This window comes from Somniosus microcephalus, chromosome 19 (assembly GCF_052327205.1).
Source record: "Somniosus microcephalus isolate GS21.2 chromosome 19, FLI_Smic_1.0, whole genome shotgun sequence".
Taxonomy (NCBI): domain Eukaryota; kingdom Metazoa; phylum Chordata; class Chondrichthyes; order Squaliformes; family Somniosidae; genus Somniosus; species Somniosus microcephalus.
Window position 1 is genome coordinate 20,018,583 of NC_141005.1, and position 24,210 is coordinate 20,042,792.

At 44.4% G+C, this 24,210-nt stretch overlaps 1 protein-coding gene across 2 annotated transcripts in view; it reads right to left on the reverse strand.

Annotated features, from left to right (window-relative positions):
* The window catches only part of acacb (acetyl-CoA carboxylase beta), a 147,549-nt gene that overhangs the window by 77,608 nt on the left and 45,731 nt on the right, over positions 1–24,210 (reverse strand). For both annotated transcript variants that reach the window (XM_085961310.1, XM_085961309.1), the window contains exons 10-18: positions 20,042–20,212; positions 19,098–19,259; positions 13,368–13,531; positions 9,153–9,303; positions 8,209–8,312; positions 2,816–2,897; positions 1,643–1,788; positions 1,399–1,549; positions 528–662 (exon numbers count right to left, since the gene is read on the reverse strand). In XM_085961310.1, the coding sequence (XP_085817436.1) occupies positions 528–662; positions 1,399–1,549; positions 1,643–1,788; positions 2,816–2,897; positions 8,209–8,312; positions 9,153–9,303; positions 13,368–13,531; positions 19,098–19,259; positions 20,042–20,212 (1,266 nt within the window). The remainder of the gene's footprint in view (positions 1–527; positions 663–1,398; positions 1,550–1,642; positions 1,789–2,815; positions 2,898–8,208; positions 8,313–9,152; positions 9,304–13,367; positions 13,532–19,097; positions 19,260–20,041; positions 20,213–24,210) is intronic.

The following is a 24,210-nucleotide window of genomic DNA, read 5'->3' on the forward strand; positions in this document are numbered from 1 at the left end:
GCGGCTCCATCGACTCCCAGGCCTGTGCCCCTCTTGTCCTGCAGCAGCACTGCAACATAGTTGATGTCCATCAGTGATGTCACCAGAGCAGGGGTAAGGAAAGAAGGCAGGTAAAGGAGAGTGGTAGGGAAAGAGGAAAGGGGAAAGAGGAACAAAATGCCACTGTCATTTGTGGTAGGAAATTTGACTTGTTTTAGTCAAATAAAAATGTAACTTTTTCTTAATTCAACACTGAAAATATTGTGAATAGAAAGGACTCCCCCTCCCCACACACATACATTTTTCTTCCTGTTTAGAAGACAACACAGTTAGGTGATCCAACTGCACTTTCCAAAAACTAGTGGAATGCCAATTTGATAAAACTGCGTCATACCCCAGCAGCCTGTTTTCGCTAGCTTTACAGTTCCGTTTACAAAAAAAAAGCAACTTTATCGTGTAAATCTTTAGCAAAGGAACAAACAATATAGTGTAAATCACTGGCAGCGCACCAATTTGTGCAGATATGGAGCAGATGGAAAAGAACTTACTGGATGAAGTTTCTTGGGATTATCCAATTCCATTTTAGCTACTGTACAGCCTTGCTCCAGACAGGCACCTGGTCTCTTTACGTAATGCACACATCCTGACTCCTCAACAGTCAAAGCCATCACCATCTTCATCACCTGTGTGGAGGCAGGTCAAGTCAAACTTTACAAGACTATATGACATTGTCATCAAATGATGAAAAATTTACAATTTCCCTTTTGTTAAAAAAATGGTGAGGTTCCCTACTGCTCCCTCTCAAAGGCCTCTTGCCAATGCCCAGTGGCAAAACCTCAATGGTATTTTAAAACTGCCAGTTATTAATAAATTACTTCAAACACCATTAATTAGTAGTCACACAAGGACCTCCTCAATCAAGAATTTGGACGCAAGGATTGTACAAAAAAATGAGTATTTACAAAATGTTGTAAATGGTGTTGGACTTACCCGAGGCTAAAGGGTGGGGCATGGGAGTGGGGAGAGATTCAGTCTGTATTAAATGCACCCAATGTATACTCTTTATGGTTTAGTAATACAAATACCAAGAAAGTCCCATGTTCAGTACCTGATCTGTGCTGAGTTAGGGCAGTGGTAGAGGCAGTTGGCTCACTTGAATCAGAAAAGGGTAAAATTTGCTGGAGATTATGTTCATCACTACCAGCACTCTTGGCCGAAAGCGTGTACATGTGGACATCAGGGGAGTCTCGGACTGGATCTGCCTGTGATGCTCCCTGATGACACTCAAGCTCCCATATGAATAACTGGTCACTTGGGTGAGGCACTGAAGGGTCGCCCATACAATAGTACTCCAATATGGATATAATAAATCTTTTGGTAGAGAGAGAGAGAGAAAAAATTGTAATCAAATCTACACACCTCGATCTCCGCATAGCAGTGTTTTGCAAAGACATGGCCTCCATCTTCAACAAGGTACTTCAGAAGTTTGCCAGCAGAGGGAGACTTCAGCACAGTTGGGTCCTTCTCCTTCCCAAACAAACAGGTCTTGTTACCAATAGTGATCCGATACCTGCCGGTGCAAATAAGTAATTGTTTAAGTAAACAGGAACAAGAAACTTCAGACCGTATGACAATTCTTGCATAACTGCAGGGGATTTCTTACTTGTCTATCTCCTCTTTCATGTATGTAGTGTAACTGTTGCCGTCATATGACAATAAGAGGCCTCCATCACTTAGCCGGTGAACGTCAATCTCAATGTGAGAGTTGTTCATAATAACAACATAGAGGGTCAGCGACTGACGGGCCACCTGTACATTGGATGTGAAAATAAGCAAAACAAAATTCATACAGCAAAAATTTAATTCAGTTGTTTCAAACTTAGTGACTGACTACAAACACTAAAGCCAAGGGAGCAGGTAAGCATGAAGGCTTAGTCACATTAAAAGGGAATAGTCATCCTGGTAGGGTGTCCACCTTTTATCAAGCCCAAAAATGGATAGTGACAAGGTACGGTAAAATGGTGAAATGACTGGGATATTTTGACAAAGTCTGCAAACTGTTCACTTCAGGAAGCTGTATTCAAACACGTCCTCAGACTGAAGGGTGAAGTCTCCTTTCTGAACCTGGAAAAGGTCATGCATAATGTTCATTTTTAGCACTTGCAGCTCAGTTCTCATTGAACACCAGTGCACACTAAAATGCTACCTACCTATCATTCAGCACCGATTGAGAGATGTGAAAACGTCACATTTAAATATATCTATATATATTTTTAATAAAACATCCCAAGGCACTTCACAGGAGTGTTATAAAACAAAATTTGACACTGAGCCACATAAGGAGATATTCGAGCAGATGACCAAAAGCTTGGTCAAAAAGAGGTAGGTTTTAAGGAGTGTCTTAAAGGAGGAAAGAGAGGTAGAGAGGCAGAAAGGTTTAAGGAGGGAATTCCGGAGCTTAGGGCCTTGGCAGCTGAAGGCACGGCCACCAACGGTTGAGTGATTATAACCAGGGATGCTCAACAGGCCAGAATTAGAGGAGCGCAGATATCTCAGGAAGGTTGTGGGGCTGGAGGAGGCTACAGAGATGGGGAGGGGAAGAGGCCATGGAGGGGTTTGAAAACAAGGATGAGAATTTTAAAATCGAAGCGTTGTTTAACCAGGAGCCAATGTAATCAATCGCTAATTCAGCTCCCCTGTGTAGTTGGGCTCAGTCATTCATCCAAACACAATTATTCTTTAAGCAAGAACTCAAAAACAACTACACACGCAATTTCAGTAAAGGGAGAACAATGAAAGGAAATCAAACAGGAAAAGCCTTCGCTAACTCCCCTACCTGTAAGGAATATTTAGTTTCTTCATAAATGGGCTGCACATTCACTGTGTTCAACAGGCTGTTTGCTGGGAGAACCTGACCTCTGTAGATGAGGGAAGAAAAAAAAAGTTAGACGCTTTTTAAAGAAAACCTGTGCCTCAAATTAAAGTAACATTCTTTTTATAATAGTTTCCTATTGCCTGATCGCATCCCTCCTGGAAAGGGCAAAAACTCCAACAGAGAAAGACTAAGGAGGCAGGTTTCTCAGGAGTACGGAAATCAAAGAGGAAGATTTTCAAAGAATCTGATCGTCAGCAAGCACAGATCCAAAAACTGACCCATTCTCAAAGTAGCTGAAGCATCTTGATGCAGATAAGGTCAGCAGTAGAACTCATGGCAGATTTATAGCCCTCTTCGAGTCCAGAGATGTTGATACCAGTTAACCTAGAATGTACCAGGGATCAAACCCTAAAAGATTGTTATCCCTTCGCTGGTCACCCAGCACCACACACCATTTCTGATCGAGAGGATGCGCAGGCAACTCACTCCCAGGTATTACCCTATGCCAGTCAGAGGTCAACTGCCACGTGAAGGTGTCAAGATCAGGGGCTGGATTCTCCTTCCCTTGGCGAGTTTGTGGCAGGGCTGCACTTCCGCCCGTCCATGTGACTCTGCCACTAACCAATGCAACACCAACTAGTAGCACAGACATCACGGTCTGTCATGAGTGACCAGACCAGGGGGTTGCGGGGGGAGGGGGGGGGGGGGGGGGCGGAGGCGGATGGAGACTTTTACTCAATTTGTCAACTTTTATTTACTGAAAGCACATAGCTGTAGTTTCCAGTCGTTTCTCTGGTTCTAAGATGACGGCTGTCTTGCTCCACCTCCTTTCCTTATTGTACGCATTCCTCCTTATGTGGAGGTGGAGAGACCTTCTCCATCTGCATCATCATTCCCTCAGCTTCAGAAGGTCGTAACCCGTTCTGTATAATGATATTAAGTAGGCTGCAGCAAGTTACAATAATTCTGGAAACTGTAGGGCTTCACTAGATTAATCCATGTACCTAAAATGAAATTTCAAAATGCCCATGGTCTGCTCTATTAAAATTCTTGTAGTCCCATGGACCTGTGTTGCCCCCTCTGTGTGGATGTCTTACTGGTGTTATAAGCCATGGCTGTAGGGGATATCTCTGAACTCCAGTCAATACTCATGATGCATGGTTCTGAGTCATCAAGGTTGGTATACTGAATTGTTGCATGATAAAAGTGTCATGACAGATTTCTGGATAGCAGGCATTAACGTGCACGATAAGGTTATTGGCAGCACAGATTAGCTGGACATTAATTGAACAAAAGACTTTCCTACCAATTTAATTGAGGGGTAGTTGTATGGAGCTTTCAATGCCACATGTGTTCTATCAATTGCTCCTCATATCTTGCACCTGTGGGAATCATGCCAACCTATAGAATTGGACTGTTTGCTCTCAGTGTTTCAAAGGTTCCATGAAGAAGGTAATATAGAAACATAGAAGATAGGAGCAAGAGTAGGCCATTCGGCCCCTCGAGCCTGCTCCGCCATTCAATGTGATCATGGCTGATCATCCAAATTCAGTACCCTGTCCCTGCCTTCTCCCCATATCCCTTGATCCCTTTAGCCTTAAGAAATATATCCAACTAAAAAAAGATTTATTTAATTAACTGAATTTAAATTCCCCAGCTGCCGTGGTGGGATTTGAACTCAAGTCTACAGCTCATTAGTCCAGTAACATAACCACTATGCTACCGTACCCTAAACTGCAAGGCCTGCCTAAATAGAATATCAGTGACTTTCTTTATACAATGCTGTGCTGCTACAAAGGTTCCCCCAAGGCTGCCTGGAAGGAACCAGTGCCAAACATTCAAAGGAGTGGTCGCTTTCACTGCTGCAGACAATGATGTGGCCACTTAGGCCCCAACCACCCACTACATTTACATGTGGGACAGGTTCCAGCTGGGCAGTTATTTGGACTGGCAATTTTTCAGGAGAATTCTGGTAAGCATTTTTTGGGATGGAATTGTGACGTTAAATCTCACAGCTCCATTCTACTATTTTTACCACCAGAAAGTGGTGCAGAAGATTAGGAATGAACCAACATCTCACCATTCCCCACAGAATGGCACAGTACTGCAGCAAATGATACCAGTGGCTTCTGCCATATCATGCTACATTACTGTGCCATTCTGGGTGGGTGAGTGGTGCAGCTTTATTATTCAAAAAGGAACTTGCTATTGGTCTCAAGTGATATATCGTTACATACTCTCTGGAGTTTAGAAGAATGAGAGGTGATCTCATTGAAACATATAAGATTCCGAAGGGGATTGACAGGGTAGATGCTGAGAGGTTGTTTCCCCTGGCTGGAGAGTCTAGAACTAGGGGGCATAGTCTCAGGATAAGGGTTCAGTCATTTAAGTCTGAGATGAGGAGGAATTTCTTTACTCGGAGGGTTGTGGATCTTTGGAATTCTCTACCCCAAAGGGTTATGGATGCTGAATCGTTGAGTTTAGTCAAGGCTGAGAGATTGATTTTTGGACTCTAGGGGAATGAAAGGATATCAGTGGGAAAGTGGAGTTGAGGTCATTACATAGGATATACAGCACAGAAACAGGCCATTCAGCCCAACCAGTCCATGCTGGCGTTTATGCTCCACTCGAGCCTCCTCCAGTCTTTCCTCATCTAACTATCAGCATAACCCTCTGTTCCCTTATCCCTCATATGCTTATCTAACTGCCCCTTAAATGCATCCATACTATTCGCTTCAACCACTCCCTGCGGTAGCGAGTTCCACATTCTCATCACTCTCTGGGTAAAGAAGTGCCTTCTGAATTCCCGGTTTGATTTCTTGGCGACTATCTTATATTGATGGCCTCTAGTTTTGTTCTTCCCCACAAGTGGAAGGTCAAAGATCAGCCATGATCTTATAGAATGGTGGAGCAGGCTCGTGGGGCTGTATGGCCTACTCCTGCTCCTATTTCTTATATTCTTATGGTCTTTGGTTTGTTTTTGTTTCAGCCAGTTACTACAGCATCTCTAGCAAAGGTTTCTAGAATCTAGAAAGAAATAATGGCCCCGATTTTCGGCTTGTGGGGGAAGTGGTCGGGTTTACCCGAATGTGGGGTTTCTGACACATAAAAAAACTGTCAGCCAGCTCCATGCAATTTTCCCTCAAGTGGCCAATTAATTCCCAGCATGTGGGAAGCCTTGCTAATTGTCCAATTCGAGTCAAAAATCCCCACAGTATGATGTCATCATTCGTGGTGCTTTCAAGGTCCATAGCAAGCACTGCATCCTCTGAAGGCTTCCAAACGAACCATACAGGATGGCAGAGGAGCCTGCAGCAGCTGTGGCCAGTGCCAGACCTCGAGCTGCCTTCAAATTCAACGAGGCTTCACTACAGGCATTATTGGATGGGGTTAGGGCCCACAGGGAGGTCCTCTTCCCTAGGTCAGGGAGGAAGAGGCCTCCCACGGAGACCAATGCTGCATGGATGCAGGGGTCAGCAGATGCCAACTCGCTGGGAGTCACCAGAAGAACCTTGGCATTACATCTCTAACTCCTTCCTTTACTCCCCCACAGTACCATCCAGAGCCCCCATCCACACTGTGGAGGAGGAAGAGGCTGTGCAGCCAGACTCCTCAGAGGAAGCTCCAACCTCTGAGGGCGCAGCGTCAGCAGAAGTAAGCGCACCCAGCACCAGCGCAGACACACACACACCTCGGGGGGACCTTCGGGACAGAGTAGTGTTGTCACCTGGTGTTTCACAGCTCCCAAATGAGCCTCAGCAGATTCTGGAGACAGGGACAGCAGTGGAGAGTCCTCGTCGGAGGGCGCAGGACTCTGCCAGCTCAGCTCAGCTGCGCTGCATGTCGACCCTCTGCCTCTGGGTCCATCCGCAAGAGAAGAGGTGATGGCTCTCCATGCACAGATGCAGGAGTCTCTGGCAGGTTTTGTCTCCACGGTCACTGCGAGTGTGGGGCGAATGGAGGAGTCCATAGCGACCATGAGCAGAGCCTTTGTGGAGTCATTGGCACATGAACGCATCACCATGGAAAGGTTGGCAACCTCCATGGAGGAGATAACTCGCCAGGGTATGGAAAACATGGTGAGTGCTCATAAGAGAATGACATCTCTTGAGGAGCGTTGGCCATCTGTTGAACAGAAAAACCAGATCTTCATGGAAGTCCTTCTGAGTCGGACTGCCAGTGCAGAAACGGGTCCCCATGGCCCCCTAAAGCGCAGCAAGGTGCTCTCAAGCCACTTCCAAGCGCTGGCCCCTTCTGGCCTGTGCAGCTTCAGGTGAGTGAGCAGCAGCCTGGTGCTCCTGTTGCTGATCCTGCTGCTGCCGCCTCTGCTGCTGGAGATCCTCTAATGGCAAGAAGGGAAAAAAAGGCGTCCCATGCTTCTCGTAGATGCCTCCGCTGAGGAAGCGCTGAGTGAGGGTGGCGAGAGGGGCTTCCCAGGAGATCGCATTGGAGAAGTGTGTGAGGCTCCAACCTTCCACAGCTGTGCCTAAGCCTTGAAGTAGCCCCAAACCTGCAACAAGGTCCTTCAACATACAAGTGCTGTCCCTTTAAATCGCAGCTTCTTCGATTGACCTGCAGCTGACCGCAAGCAAGCCGGCAAGCTTCACACCAGGTCTCATCAGCGGGGTTCCCCGCAGGCGTGTTTCACGTGGGGAAAGCCCCAAATTCGCAACAGCCCCGGAAAATCTACTTCAACAAGGTAATAATTGGTCATTAGTGTTCCGACAACCAGTCCCGCCAGCGGCGGCCGGGACTGAAGCGGGTCGCGGAGAAACGGCGGTCCGAAAGTCGGACGGGGCGGGGAATCAGGCGGGGGGGGGTCGCGACCTGCTTTTTCGGCGATTTTCAGCCCCCGGCCGCCTGAAAAGCCGCCTGACGGCTGGCAGAAAATCGGGGCCAATGTTCCAATTTGTAATCTATTATTTTGAAAAGCTTTCATTAAAAATTAGACCATCCAGTTCTCACAAAATACACATGTTATGCCACATTATGCAATATGGTTGTGAAAAATCCACAAGTTGCTTTGGTCACTAGCACAAATGATGCAGGGCAGCCTTCTGCAAGAACAAAGGAATACACACAGATTGCCCGTCAATGGAAAGATGATCAATTGAAAATAAAACAAGTATCAAACTTCAACTGTGGTTATTGGATTTGTTTTTACTCCAGTTCATCCCAACCTTTAGAATTATCACCAATGCTCACAGAATACGCTCAATTAAGGAATTCCTCCCTGGGATAATAACCCGAGTTGAATTGCAAGATATTTCCACATTACTGTTCAGGCATCTTGCAATGAGCCACCCACTCACCTCCCCTGCAAACACAGACATCTCACCCCACCAACAACTTGCCTTTCAAGAGAGTGCAGGAAGTTAGTCATGCTTGTTTGGAAGGCGGAATCTGCCACGTGTAAAGCACCGCACACCACTCCAAGCGTTGTATCTGGCCTCTCTGCCTAGAGGGGGGGGAAATTGTAATTAATATAAAATGATCTCCTTAGTTAAGTATTTTTCATTACACTAAACTTTTGTTTTGCATCACAAGTTGATTTTTGTACTGAGAGGAGGTATCATTACTGAGCAACAGAACACACTTCCACTTCTAGCACCTAGTGGGAGCAGCAAGGATATCACAAGCTATCACTAGAGTGCATCTTCCTCCGCACTATACAAAAACATACTTATTCCCAACTTCAGAACACCACTCCCTACTGCACCAATGACATTTCCATTTCCCTCACAAGATACCTGAATTAGATGGCACTAAACCAGCAAACAGATTTGTATTGGAAGCTTGTGCCCAGTGAAATTTCATTTCACAAAGACAGAAGGACGCTTTCATCCCCTCAATCTGGGTGGATCTGGAATCAGATTCTGAAGGCAATTTTCCCTCAAACATCTGGTTTGCAGAGCGGGCTGGGTTGATGTGCTCTCAGATTTCCTCCACCTTTGTGCCAGGATATCTCTCACCCTTTGCTTGGCACCTCCCCTTGATGGCCAACCAAGATCAGGAACTCTCCATTCAGGGAATTGTGGGCATGAAGCCAAATTCCATCACTCCATGATACAATGCAATGACAAACCAGCCAGGCCCATCTATCTCACAGCTCATAGCACTGCCCACCTGTGATTATGGAGCACACGAGTAGACAAGTTTGTTCATAGACTGACTATTAATTAGCCTGAACTGGCATTAGAGTACAATACTTATAAGAGCCTAATGGAAGCCAAGTCTTATTCAACTTCCACTGGGTTCACATTCTCGCTCACATCCACAATCAGTACCATCTCATTACCTGCACTTTGTCTGCGATGAGGTAGTCAAGCCAGCTAGTATCAATGTTATTACCCTGAAAACACTCAGTTTCCAGCAGCTTGATCAAGTACTCAACAGTTGTTCTAAAGTCCCCTCGGATTGAGAGTTCCTTAAGTGCTAGAACCATATTCCTAAAAGAAAAATTACAGTCAAATCCAGATAAGATCACAGCATTCTCCTTATTTCTTTATAGCACATTTTTGAAAATTCTTCTAAATCCCCAAAACAAACCCAATGATTTGTTAAGGTTATGTAATGCTTTAAATCACAATTTTCCTTGTACCTGTGACATGATCTCATTATATTTTTATGATATTGATCAAACTGGGATTCTAATAAAAAGGGACTTAGTGCTGCAGTAAATTGGCACACCGTCCTTTCATCCATGGGAACAAATCCAGCCCCCATTACATAAGAAATAGGAGCAGGAGTAGGCCAATCGGCCCCTCGAGCCTGCTCCGCCATTCAATAAGATCATGGCTGATCTGATCCTAACCGCCAATCTACTATCACAGAACCATCTCCTGAATCTAACAGAATTAGACACACGAAATAGGAGCAGGATCAGGCTACATGGCCCCTGGGCCTGCTCCGCTACCCACAGGGCCATATCCGATCCGAACCTAGACTCATGTCCAAATTCCTGCCCGCTCCCCGTAACCCTTAATTCCCTTTACTTCTAGGAAACTGTCTATTTCTGTTTTAAATTTATGTAATGATGTAGCTTCTACAGCTTTTTGGGGCAGCATATTCCATGGACCTACCACCCTCTGAGTGAAGTAGTTCCTCCTCATCTCAGTTTTGAAAGAGCAGCCCCTTATTCTAAGATTATGCCCCCTAGTTCTAGTTTCACCCATCGGGAACATCCTCCCCGCATCCACCCGATCAAGCCCCTTCACAATCTTATATGTTTCAATAAGATCGCCTCTCATTCTTCTGAACTCCAATGAGTAGAGTCCCAATCTACTCAACCTCTCCTCATATGTCCATCCCCTCATCCCCGGGATTAACCGAGTGAACCTTCTTTGTACTGACTCGAGAGCAAGTATGTCTTTTCTGAAGTATGGATATATTAATGGGATGAAGGTCTTTTTCTGCCAATTGTAGGGTCCTACACCAAATGTTTGGAATAGTCTGAACCCAGTGCTTAGCTTCCACAAAACACATGTCCATTTGTCTCTTTCATCCTATTCACCTTGTTATTCTTGTCCTTTCTTGTTTGTCGCTGGGTATTTGCGAAGGCCCACTTTTACAACCATAGCTATTTCACAGCACCTGCCTTCAGCTCAGACTCATTCCACACGGATTCCAGCTGAAATTTTGTTTTTTGGATCCACCATGATCGCCGACACCCTTATGATATTCAGTGCCCCTCTGACTGCTCTGTGTTTCACACAATCTATCCTCTCTATCATGCTCTGCTGGATGCATGATCTCAACCTCTCTTCAGTAGCATTGACTTAATCTACGTCATAGCTGTCCTGTTCCTCATCTCTGCCCAAGACCTTTCCCTTAGGTGCCTCTAACCTTGTAGTTCTCCAACCTCACATGGCCTGTTGCTACTTTCTCCCCAAGAAACACAAATAAGACGGTCTTGATAGATAATTGTTTTTGGCCTCCTCCTGTCCCACTAAATTAATGTCCTCTTATCTCAATGCTGTTCTTTGCCCCCTTGTCCAGTCTCTACCCATCTATATCCATAACTCTTCTGATGCCCTCTGCCACTTCAGTGACTTCAGGTTCTCTGACCACAATTGTCTCCTTTTCCCCATGGATATAGTCACCTGGCAGAACCTATTCTCACCTTGAACTTCTCTGAACTCCACATTTCCTCCAGATAAAAGGTGTTGCTATGGGAATCTGCATAGATCCCAACTATGCTTGCCTTTTTGCAGAATATGTGGAACATTCTGTTTCAATCCTACTCAGACCTCACTAACCTCCTCTTCCATTACATGGACGGCTTCATTGGTGCAGCTTCCTGTTCCCAGTATGATCTTGAGAATTTTATTATCTATGCTTCCAATTTCCACCCATCCCTCACCTTCACGTGGCCCTTCCTTTCTCTTCCTGGACTTCTCTCCATCTCAAGCAATGACTTTTCCACAGCCACCTATTATAAGCCTACGGACTCCCACAACTAAGAGTATGTTTTTTTAATCATCTTATTTCATGTAAAGACGCAATGTTTATCTCCTAGTTTTTCGACCTCCACGACACTAACTGATGACTCCACTTTCTAAACTTCTGAAACGCCCAAGTTTTTCCTCAGCTGAAGCTCCCCCCCACTCCCTACATGGCAGACAGGACCATGGATTGCATCCGTTCCATTTTCCACACCTCTGACCTACATCCCTTCTTTCAATAATGACATGGCTCCCCCAGCCTCATCTTCCATGAGAGAAGAATGAGAGGGGATCTCATTGAAACCTATAAAATTCTAACAGGAGTGGACAGACTAGATGCAGGAAGGATGTTCCCGATGGCAGGGGAGTCCAGAACCAGGGGTCACAGTCTAAGGATAAGGGGTAAGCCATTTAGGACTGAGATGAGGAGGAATTTCTTCACCCAGACAGTGGTGAACCTGTGGAATTCTCTACCACAGAAGGCAGTTGAGGCCAATTCATTAAATATATTCAAGAAGAAGGAGTTGGATATATTTCTTGAGGCTAAAGGGATCAAGGGATATGGGGAGAAAGCAGGGACTAGGTACTGAATTTGGATGATCAGCCATGATCTCATTAAATGGCAGAGCGGGCTAGAGGGGCCGAATGGCCTACTCCTGCTCCTATCTTCTATGTTTCATCAAATAACCTTGCACCATTTCTGCCACCTACCACAAGAATCTACCCTCAAGCAAGTTTTCCCCACCCCTTCTCTCTCCATTTTCCAGAAGGCCCATTCCATTTGGTATACCCTGGTTCAGTCTTCCATCGCTCCAACTTACAGCTGCCCATCCGCTGGCACTTTTGCATGTGACCACAGTAAGTGAAACATCTGTCCACTCACTACCCCAAACCACTGTCAGGGACTCAACATTCCCTTCATGTAAGACAGCAATTTACAAGTACAGCCTCCAATCTAGTTATGATACAACTTCTACTCGGGTTCAGGACCACAGGCCACTCAGGTAAGCAAACCTCATGTCAAAGGAATGCATAGTTACTTGTCCAATATCTCGAATAGTGAGAACCCAGAATTGAACAGATTACCATTGCCACTATGCCAGATTACCAGAAGGCGCTGCATGCCAACAGGTGGTTCACATTTGTAGACAGAAATGAAACCCAGACACATATTAATTGGCCTTTGCCTGCCTGAACAAAATGCCTATTTTCTGTTCCTTGCAGTAAGAGCCAAAATAAAGCAGAATTAACTCCTATGTATATTGTTACTAGTAACAAATTCAAATCAATAATCTAAAACAGACAAAAAACACATTTTTGTCGCAATTGTATTCGCTGTTCACTGTACAGTCTCCTCTACATTGGAGCTGCAAAATGCAGATCTGGTGACTGCTTTGCAGAAGTCAGCAAGTGTGACCCTGCGCTTCTTGCGCCTCGCCACTTTCACTTGCCTTCCCATTCCCACTCTGACCCCCTCTGTCTCTGGTCTCCGAGAAAAACACAAAGCAAGGTCCAGGAACAGTATCTCTTTTTTCCTCATGAACAACCTTTATGTTACAACCTTCATTATTTGCAGTAAAGGAGGCCACCCCACCCCACCTCCCCCATCCCATGGATAATGGAAATAGCTGAATAATTGAATCCCCAAATTTTGGTCAAATGCTCGTGATGTAGCAATAACATAGACATAGAAAATACTCACAAACAGCAAGGTGCATTTAATTTTTCTTGCACTCCAAGGTGACTTATGTCAGGTAGGAGGAGGCTGGTGTTAGTGGACTGTGTAATAAGCAGGCATGTCCTGTGCTTTAATAGTTAATTGACAAGGTAGATTCAACTACAGCACAAGACTAACACATGCTTTAGTTTAGAGAACACAATTTACTCCCAGTGTTGAACGTTTCCCGAATAATTGCAGCATTTGTAAGTTACTTCAATCAGGAGTGGGAATAATTTGTGTATTCAACACCAATATTTGCACTATCCTTGCAGAAAACATATCCTTACGCATGCTCTCAATGTGGTTAGGTAACAACAGTAAGACATTGGACAATGTAACTGGTACTAACGAGATCGCCTCCTCGCGGTTCTCTCCCCAGGAAAAACAGTGGCCAAACTGGGAATCAGCAAACTCGTGCAGGCCGCCAGCAGCTGCCACGCTGAAGTAGCCCCAGACATTTTTGTTACTGCGGAAGTTCAACTCCTGGACTGTTCCTGAACTAGGCTTAAATCCCTGGGTGAAAGAAAAGAGGAAAAGAAATTAAGTCAACATTCACAAGATGCAATTATTGTTGGGGATGACCGTTTACTGCTGCCAAATTGTTTTTAAAACATTTCACCGAAACGTTCTATGGATCCGCCTATCTTTAATCAGAGCCGTCAATGCTGGACAAATCCCAGGTGAGAGATTTTCAGTAAAATGTCAGCCACAAATCCATAGTATTGCTAAAAACATAAATGTTGTTAATAGCAAAAAGCTACATCATTTATAAGGGATGCAGATTGACATGAATCTTGCCATTCATGTGGAAATGACTTAAGTAATACCGGGTGGCCTGCTGGTGGCGCTGTCCAGGGAGAGTATAAATACTCAGGCATGGGCCCAGCTTGCTCAGGACATTCTTTAACAGGAACTAGTGAAGGACACAACTAGATCTCCATGTTGAAAAACAGTTGATTAAAGCCTTGTTTAATACTCAGACCAAGTGCCTAGTAGTTTTCTTACATCACAGATGGAGGTATTTCTGTACTTTAATCCCAGTTCACTGTTTCATTGATGCTGATGCAGTTGCTCAGAGTCACTTATTCCTTCTGTTATCATTAATGTGACTTAGTCACATCTCTTGGCAGAAGAGTTTTCAGCTAATGACTGACAAGAGACAGTCTGACTTTGGGAAGGATGGAGATTGGCTATAGTATAAAAGAGCTGAGGCAAAGTAACATCAAAAAGGGTAAAATTACAACCAATTCTTTCAGCCTTCTGGATTACCATTTGTACTTAAGTGACTGATACGAACAGACCATTTTGACAATCTTAACAATCACATCGGTGATGGGAAGCCGGTGAGCAGTGCTCTGCGCATTCACTCGAGTATCATTCATGAAGCCCTGCCTTCCCCAACTTCAAAGATGCAAGAAAGCAGTGCAAATATGACCTGCGTATTATAGTCAGTACTGTAGCCTTCTGTGCAGCATAAATACAGTAGATATGTTGCAGCAGCATAGTAAAAATGAAAGTCGAGGCATTTCTGATTGATAGTGACCATAACTGATTATGGTTAATCAGATTCAACAATGTTCAGAACCAACATCGAGGTAAACATTTTTTAAAAAGGCCAACTACAAGGGCATGAGAAAAGGATTAAAACAGATTAACTGGGAAAAACTGTTAAAACCTCAGTTGAGAAAAAATGTAATACCTTCAAAGGTATACTGAGGAACATGCTGGACAAATTCTAATGTACAAGTTTAGAATGCGTAGACTCAAAAAGGCCTAACCTTAAATGATCAACAAGACATTCCAAAGTGAAATAAGGAAAACTAGCCTAAGGGTCACAGAACGAAGGGGGAGATGTTCCCTGGGAAAAAGGAAAAACATTTCAGAAGCACAGCAAAAGGGTAATCAAAGGGCAAAGAGGGAATTGGAAGTGATTATAGCTACAGACACTAAATTCAACAGCAGAACTAGAACATCACGAGGGCACTGAGAAGAGGTGTGAGCCTTAAAGGATGAAATTGTGCATGAAATGGAGGATAAGCACAGAACATTTAATATACGCCACAATTATTTGCTTGAAGTATTCACTAGAATACCGTAATATGGCCTCCATCAATTGAAATATGCCATACAGACTTAGCAATAAGACAGAGGGGGGGAATTTTCCGGGGGGGTCAGCGGGCGCGATAGTGTTTTTTTTTTTGACAGCGGGTCGGGACCCTGCTGTCAACCCGCCGCCATGCGCCTTTACCAAATGTTGGGTCTGCCAGCGCTGAGCAGACCCGACAGCCAGTGGCAGGGGAGGCAATTCAGGTGATTATGACCTTGTTAACAGAGGATTAACAACAACTTTGAGCTCGCCTTTAGAATTTACCAGCTCGCCAACGAGGTCCACGCTGCTCGGAGATCACGTTTGTTAAGCTGGGCGGGAGTTGAATGGCCATGGAATCATCTCATTACTTGACAGCTTGAAATATGCTATAAAAGCTCCCATCTCACAGCTGTTCACTTTCCAAGCTCAGAAGCTGTTGCTTACTGCATTTAGAAGACAGATTGAGCTATATGCAGGTTGCAAGTATTTGGAGCAAACCCTCTACCCAGTGTCACTTCACTGGAACAACCTCTCTCACCACTGGCAGATCGCTTCTGTCATCTCAAGTTCACCTGCCATCTATTCCATCAGCATGGGTACCGTTTATACTGTTTCACCTTGGTCCTCAGAATCTGACCACGATTAGCCGCAACACCAGCATCACCAGGCACACCAGCAACCACACGAACGTTCTCCACAATCAGCTGGTGCTGCACAGGACATCAGCACCCGATCACATTGTTGCCTGGGATGCCAGGGATGGCCTCACCATGGCCACATTTACTTCACTAGATGCTGCACACCCTGGCTGCCACATGTGGGGTGGTGCCAACCTGGCACATCCCTACACCAACAACATAAAGCATCCCAACAATGCCCAAGCCATTCCTTTCACACGCATCAGCATTGCGGGGGTACAGTTATGTCTCACCATTCACTGCAACTCACTAAGCCACTTCTAAAGGCGCACACAAATCTGTCCAAGAATGCAAAATAAAGAATTCAATGTTTGACAGCGCATTAACAGAAACTTCACATGAACATTGGCTAAAACACTCAAGTGCCTACCCTTGTGTGTTATTAGTTGGTATGATTGGACTAGGATGAGTGGGAGGGGTGGCTAGTGAGATGGAAGTCATAATGTAGATAGAGGGGGATGGGTGGAGGTGCAAGGTATGTTGGTGTGAGTAAGGATGTGCAGGAGTAGGGTAGGGAAGGCAAAGTGATGGGGATGTGATGAGGCACAGCAGGATGAGGTTGAGTGTGGCTTTGCAGTAACATTTCGGGATCTACTGAGATCATTGAAAGGTTTGCGCCACTGCAGCCTGGTCCTCCTGACGACATCCCTGCTTGTGCCCTCTTGTGCAATGTGCAACCAGGCTGCGTTGGTCTGCTGGGGAGGTCTCTTCTGCCCATTGGAAGGGAAGAGAACCTCCCTGCCTGCTGTGACTCCCTCCATAAGCATATGGAGGGAGTCATTGGAGACCCTGGGTGCATCCGTGCACCTCTGTGCAATGCTGTAGAACACTGACAGCACAAATGTCAAAGTAAATTTGCGCATGGTCCCTTTAAGGAAACCGGCTGATGATGCATCATCAAATGACATCATCAGACCCGCTTCCTTCAACTGGCCGGGAAACTCGCTGGACGGGCTTCACAAGCCCAATCAGGCGAAAGTCATGTCGGAGGCTGGGATGGAGGCAGCAGCAAGGCCGCGACCCGCCACCGACCTCGCCCGTCACAGTAGGGGAAATCGTGGCCAGAGATTCTAGATGTGCATTGATGGTCCAAAACAAACAAAATTGCCAGAGATAGACAGTATCTATACCAAAGTAACAAATGAGACCAGGGAAGATAGGTCAATTTCTGACAATTACCATGAAGGAGTTACTAAATTCTGGAGAGATTCACCTGGATTGTAAAGAAGCTAATATAAGCTAACATAGGTGGCATAATTTGTTTTTAAAAAGACCAAATCTAATTGGGCTTGCATCAATCTCTGACCAACATAAAATAGGGTTGGCAACCCTGCAGGATTGTCCTGGACTCTCTAGGAATTAAAGATTAACCTTCTGCTCTCTGCTGCAAACAAACAGAGATAAAAATCACAAGGCATTAAAAAAAAATTGCATGCCCTTTTCATTTTCTTTGAACAGTTATAAAAATATGGGGGGGGATGGGGAAAAAGGGCTGTTTGACTGGGTGAGGCGGTTGGAGGCAGGAGGTCATGTGATGAAACCTTTAGGAATACATCCAACCAGAGTTGGCAACCCTAAGCATGTATGTGGATAGAGAATAGACTCCTAGGAAGGAAGCAGTGGATACTTGCTAAGGAAATGATGTCAAGGTGGGTGGGGTGGGGGTGAGGGTGGTTGGTGAATAATGTCAGGAGTGGACTGCCCCAGAGATCGGTGCTGTGACTCCTACTACTCCTAACCCACAGGACTTAGAAACCCAATGTAAACTGGTCAAATTTGCAGATTATATTAAACTAGGGAGGCAGTTAAAATCAGAGAAAGCAGCTTGGAGCCCAAAAACAGAGTCAGATAAAATCTGCGAAGAGGTAAGTGGCAGATGAAATTCAATACAGATAAGCATGGCACAACGGAAGAAAAAAATGGGCGTCACAAGTACAATATATAATGTATGGAAATAGAGAGAGGAAGTAGGATTTGGTACACAATATGCCAAATCACTGCTGAACAATAAACAAAGCAAACAGGATGTACAATGCCCCGGTCAGACCTCACTAAGCACGGTGCTCAGTTTTTGCCATTAAGACACAAGGAAAACATTCAAGCTGTGGAGGTAGTTGAAAGATGAGCCACGGAACTCAACCTGGTGTCAAAGGATTGAGGTACGATGAAAGATTGAAAAAAAAGAGGTGACTAAGGGTGGCCTTATAAAAATATACAAGCTATTAAACAGTATAAAAGAAGGAAAATCTGGAGCACTACTTCAAGTTAAGCCAAGCAGTGCAGTTTTGGTCGCCTAATCTGAGGAAGGATGTTCTTGCCATGGAAGGAGTTCAGCGAAGATTTACCAGGCTGATACCTGGGATGGCAGGAATGACGTACGAGGAGAGATTGGGCTTATACTCGCTGGAGTTTAGAAGAATGAGAGGGGATCTCATTGAAACTTATAAAATTCTGACAGGACTAGACAGACTAGATGCAGGAAGGATGTTCCCGATGGTCGGGGAGTCCAGAACCAGTGGTCACAGTCTAAGGATAAGGGGTAAGCCATTTAGGACAGAAATGAGGAGGAATTTCTTCACCCAGAGAGTGGTGAACCTGTGGCATTCTCTGCCACAGAAGGCAGTAGAGGCCAATTCATTAAATATATTCAAGAAGGAGTTGGATATATTTCTTAAGGCTAAAGGGATCAAGGGGTATGGGGAGAAGGCAGGGACCGGGTACTGAATTTGGATGATCAGCCATGATCGCATTGAATGGCAGAGCAGGCTCGAGGGGCCGAAAGGCCTACTCCTGCTCCTATCTTCTATGTTTCTATGCCACTAGAACAAGGGGGCACAAGTTAAAACTGTTAGAAGGACAATTTGGAATTGAGTTCAGGAAGAATTTATTTATGCACAGTAATCAATGCTTGGAATGCTCTTCCAGGTATGGTAGAGGAGGTGAAACCTTAAATAAATCTTAGTTAGTTAGATGACACAATGTGTTGGGGGGGGGGGGGGGGGTGGATTGGGAGAAATACAAGTTTTTTTAAATTCTGGATGGATAAGCCAAGATAGGTCAAATGGCCTTCCTCGTCTGTATTTATATTGTGCCTTTACTTCTCTCTCATTTTCTCTGTTTCTTTTCTTCTCCTACTGTCCAGTCTAAGAATTTTTTTTAATTTTTTTTTATACAGAGATGGAACACAGAGCAGTAAAGGGCTCAGGGAAAAAAAAACATAACTTAAAAAAATATATATAATTACACTTATGGATAAGAACGCACAATAATTAAGGCTAGGTCTGAGCTGTACCTCATCAGGGTTTTCACTTGTGATCCTGGCAGCTATAACATGACCTCTGGGCCTTGGAACATTTATCAGTTCCTCAAAGTTGATTGGCGAGTCAGCCCAAGGAGACGCTCCATACAGAACTCTGATATCCTTAATCCGGTGCAAGGGGATCCCCATGGCAACCTGCAAAGGCAACAAAAGAAGGATCAGCAATGTAAAACTACACCTAATCCCAGACTAATACAGCATTTTAATTACTTCTATATTATCTTTTCAAACATGAATATTTAAGTAGCAGTAATTTAGTTTTAGGAAAGGATAAAATAGTGGAACTTCACCACCTTTTCCTATCTAAGATGCATGTTCAAATCCGGGCCAAACTAACTTTGTAACTGTCACTTGCCCATTGCAAGTGAAACGAATTTAGGGCAGTCTCTGCCCATTTCCTCATCAGGCCACAATATAAAACTGTCTACAATTCAGCAAACAACAGTAACTTTCAGTTAGAGAGATCACAGGGATGTCGGAAAACAGATAAAAATATCACACTGGTACAGTAGGAGGTTGCTCTGCAGATTTGGGTTGAAGACACATTGGCGAAGGGAGAGCAAAATGTACTTTGCTTTTTCATCTTGCCTACGCTATACCTGACCTGGAAGTATTTGCCCGACACAAAGTACAAAACTAAGTGCGTACAATGAAAGCATTTTATTGCTCAGCGCAGATATCTTTTCTAATATATAATATAAATAAAATGGAAAAAAAACTTGTGACCATATATTAGCGATTTGTAAGGCTGTAGTTTTCAAACATTTTAGACAAACGCTTGAAACAAATTTAGGTTTTGTAGCAAAATTTTAAATTAAATTAACACAAGTTTATACAGGACGAGCACGAGCACTGGCGAGGAGGTCGATCAATAGCGCGGAGTCCAACTTCACCGTATAACTTGCTCCAGATTTTACCTGTAGTTGAGCAGCAGGCAAGTTGACATCTGCTACCATCTCGGTGCAGGGATGTTCCACCTGCAAGCGAGGATTGAGTTCCAGGAAGTAGAAGCTGCCATCTGGGCTGTAGAGGTATTCTACGGTTCCTGCGCTGACATAAGCAACCATTTTGGCAATTTGCACTGCACACTGCAAAATAGCGAGATTATATACAAAATTATCTGGTCTGCTTTTGTGGCCTCTGTAAATCATTAAACATTTCATAGAATGATACAGCACAGAAGGAGGCCATTCATCCCATTGTGCCTGTGCCGGCTCTTTGAACGAGCTCTCCCATTCATCCCACTCAACTGCTCTTTCCCCTCAGCCCAGCAACTTTTTCCTTTTCAATTATTTATCCAATTCCCTTTTGAAAATTATTATTGAATCTGCTTCCACCGCCCTTTCAGGCCGTGCATTCCAGATCATAACTCGCTGCGTAAATTGTTTTTTCCTCACGTCGCCTCTGGTTCTTTTGCCAATTATCTTAAATCTGTGTCCTCTGGTTACCGACCCATCTGCCACTGGAAACAATTTCTCCTTATTTATTCTATCAAAACCCTTCAAGATTTTGAACATCTCTAACCAATCTCCCCTTAACCTTCTCTGCTCTAAGGGGAACAACCCCAGTTTCTCCATGTAACTGAAGTCTTTCATCCCTGGTATCATTATAGTAAAACTCCTCTGCACTCTCTAAGGCCTTGACATCCTTCCTAAAATGTGGTGCCCAGAATTGGCCACAATATTCCAGCTGGGGCCTAACCAGTGTTTGAGGTTTAGCATAACTTCCTCGCTTTTGTACTCTAAGGGCTGGATTTTCATTGAGGAGGCGGGTAGGAGGTGGGACTACAACTTTTGGGGTTGTAGTCCCGCCTCCATCGAGTTGTAGCCAACCCACGCGATTTTGACTTGATTGACCTTGTTGAGCCCGCCCAGTGGACTCAGCAGGCCAATTAAGGGCCACCTGGCAACAGGTGACATCACAGATTGATATTTCATCTGTCAAGACCTTTTGACAGATGAAATATCAGCGTTTGACAACTGTTTGAAGCTGTCAAACACTGAATCTGTACTCCAGGTTAATTCCTTCCTCTCAGGATGATTGAGGTCCCCCCGGAACAGAAAGCTGAATGCTGGAACTTTTGACAGCTCGCAGCCATTTTGCTTTTTGTGCCGGTGAGATGAGGGACTCCCGAGACCTGAAGGAAGGAAGGCTGTAAAGGTAAGTAAAACTTCTTTAAACACTTTACACACACCAAACACACTTACCTCTGCACTCATGCACCCATCACTCACCTGAACACCGGACATCTCGAACCCTCCAAGCCCTTCATCCCGACGGTCCGCCTCGCTAACTTGGCGTGGTTTGGAGCCATCGGGAATCCCACATTTCACCAATGAAAATAGGGATCAGGCTAAAAACTGCCTGTGAACTACCTGTTAACAGGCAGTTAATTAGCACTAATCCCCACCCCGCCTCGGGAAGGCGGGTCACAGTGCGGGTCGGGTACCCGCCTCCTTTGAAACTGGCACGGAGGCGGGTTCGGGGCGGGATGGGTTCGTGCCCCCCCCCGATTTTGGGATTTTAACCCCACACGCCTCCAATCCTGCCTCTGCGGCCCAATGAAAATCCTGCCCTATGCCTCTATTTATAAAGCCAAGGTTCCCGTATGCCTTTAACAGCCTTCTCAACTGGTTCTGCCACCTTCAAACACTTGTGTACGTACACCCCCAGATCTCTGTTCTTGCACCCCCTTTAAAATGGTATCATTTAGCTTATATTGCCCCTCCTCATTCTTCCTACCAAAATGAATCACTTCTTTATGTGAAATTTCATCTGCCATGTGTCTACCCATTTCACTAGTCTCTATGTCCTCCTCACTGTTAACTACATTTCTGAGTTTCATGTCATCTGCAATCTTTGAAATTATGCCCTGTATACCCAAGTCCAGGTCATTAATATATATCAAAAAGAGCAGTCATCCAAGCACTGACCCCTAGGGGGCACCACTGCACACTTCCCGCCAGTCTGAAAAACAACCGTTCACCATTGCGCTCTGCTTTCAGTTCCTGAGCCAATTTAGTTTCCACACAGCCACTGCCCCGTTAATCTCATGGGTTTCAATTTTGCTAACAAGTCTATTATGTGGTACTTTATCAATGCCTTTTGAAAGTCCATATACACATCAACCCTCATCCACCCTCTCCGTTACTTCATCAAAGAACTCAATCAAGTTAATTAAACATGAGTTGCCTTTAACAAATCCGTGCTGGCTTTCATTTATTAACCTATATTTTTCAAAGTGCCAATTAATTTTGTCCTGGATTTATGTCTCAAAGTTTTCCACCATCAACGTTAGGTTGACTGGCCTGTAGTTGCCGGTTTTATCCCCGTCCCCTTTTTTGAACAGGGGTGTAACATTTGGAATCCTCCAGTCCTCTGGAATCACTCCCATTTCTAAGGTGGATTGAAAGATGGCATCCAGTGCCTCCGTAACTTCCACCCTTACTTCCTTCAACAACCTAGGATGCATCCTATCTGGACCGGGTGAGTTTTCCACTTTGAGTGCTGCAAACCTTTTAAGTACCTCCTCTTTATCTATTTTTATCCTATCCAATTTATCTACTACCTCCTCCTTTACTGTGACATTAGCATCCTCTTCTTTGTCTCCGTATGTGGATTGGTGTCAAATTTTGTTTGATAACGCTCTTGCGAAGCGCCTTGGACGTTTTACCACATCAAAGGCGCTATATAAATGCCAGTTATTATTGTTGTTGTTTAGTGAAGACAGATGCAAAGTACTCATTTAGTACCTCAGCCATGCCCGCTGTCTCCACAAGATGATCTCCTTTAGGGTCCCTAATCAGCCCCATCCTTCCTTTGACTACCCTTTTACTATTTATAGGTTTATAAAATACTTTAGGCTTCCCTTTTATGTTACCTGCTAATCTATTCTCATACACTCTTTTTACCCCTCTTATTTCCTTTTTCAGTTCTCCCCTGTAGTTTTTGTATTCAGCTGAATTATGAGCCTGACATTTATCATAAACTTCCTTTTTCTGTTTCACTTTAATCTCTATATCTTTAGTCATCCAGTGAGCGCTACTTTTGGATGCCCTTCCTTTCCCTCTCGTGGGAATGTGTCTAGTCTGTACCTGAACTATCTCCCCATTGCTCATTTACTGTTTTACCTGCCAAGCTTTGATTCCACCTGGGCTGGATCCCCTTTCAACTCACTGAATTTAGCCCTTCGCCCTTTAAATATTTTCTGATCATGAAAGTTCTCTTGTACACATTTCAAGAATTCCTCCCCATATTTGATTTTTCCTTGTCCTTTTCCATAACTACTCCAAACCTAATATGATAGTGATCACCATTTCCCAAATACTCTCCCACTGAAACATGCTCACTTGCCCTATTTCATTCCCCAAAACTAGATCCAGCACTGCTTCTTTCCTCGTTGGGCTGGAAACATACTGATCAAGAAAGTACTCTTGCACACATTTCAAGAATTCCTCCCCATCTTTTCCCTTTACACTGTAATTTTCCCAGTCTATAGTAGGATAATTGAACCCCCCCCCCACCCCCCCATTATCACTACTACAAAGTTCTTGCATCTTTCTGCAATTTGCCTGCAAATTTGCTCTCTATCTCCCTCCCACTATTTGGTGGCCTATAGTATACAACCAGCAGTGTAATAGCTCCTCTATTCTTTCTTAATTCCAAGCAATTAGATTCTGTCTTTGAACCCTCAAGTATATCATCCTTTTTCTAGTGCTATAACAGGATTTGAGAGTCCTAGTTCACCCTACCATTGAAAAAGTCATGTTCCGGGAGAAATTATGGAAATAGGGTCAACCTGAATCACTGAATTCAACTTATTATTAAGAAATCAAGGTGCTGTCCGTGGGTAAAGGCATCACTAAGTGAAATACTGGATCATATCACATCAAGGTTTGACCTTCGGTTTACACTTAGCCAGGGTGGCACCACAATTGGGGCAAGCATCCCTTGGTTAGACATGGGAAGAGAGAAAAAAAATCCAGTACTTTTGATTATTAGGAAATAATCCTGCTAAAATGCATCTACTACATGCAAGGGCAGGATCATGTTAAATAGCCTGCTAATAATACTCATCATATAGGAT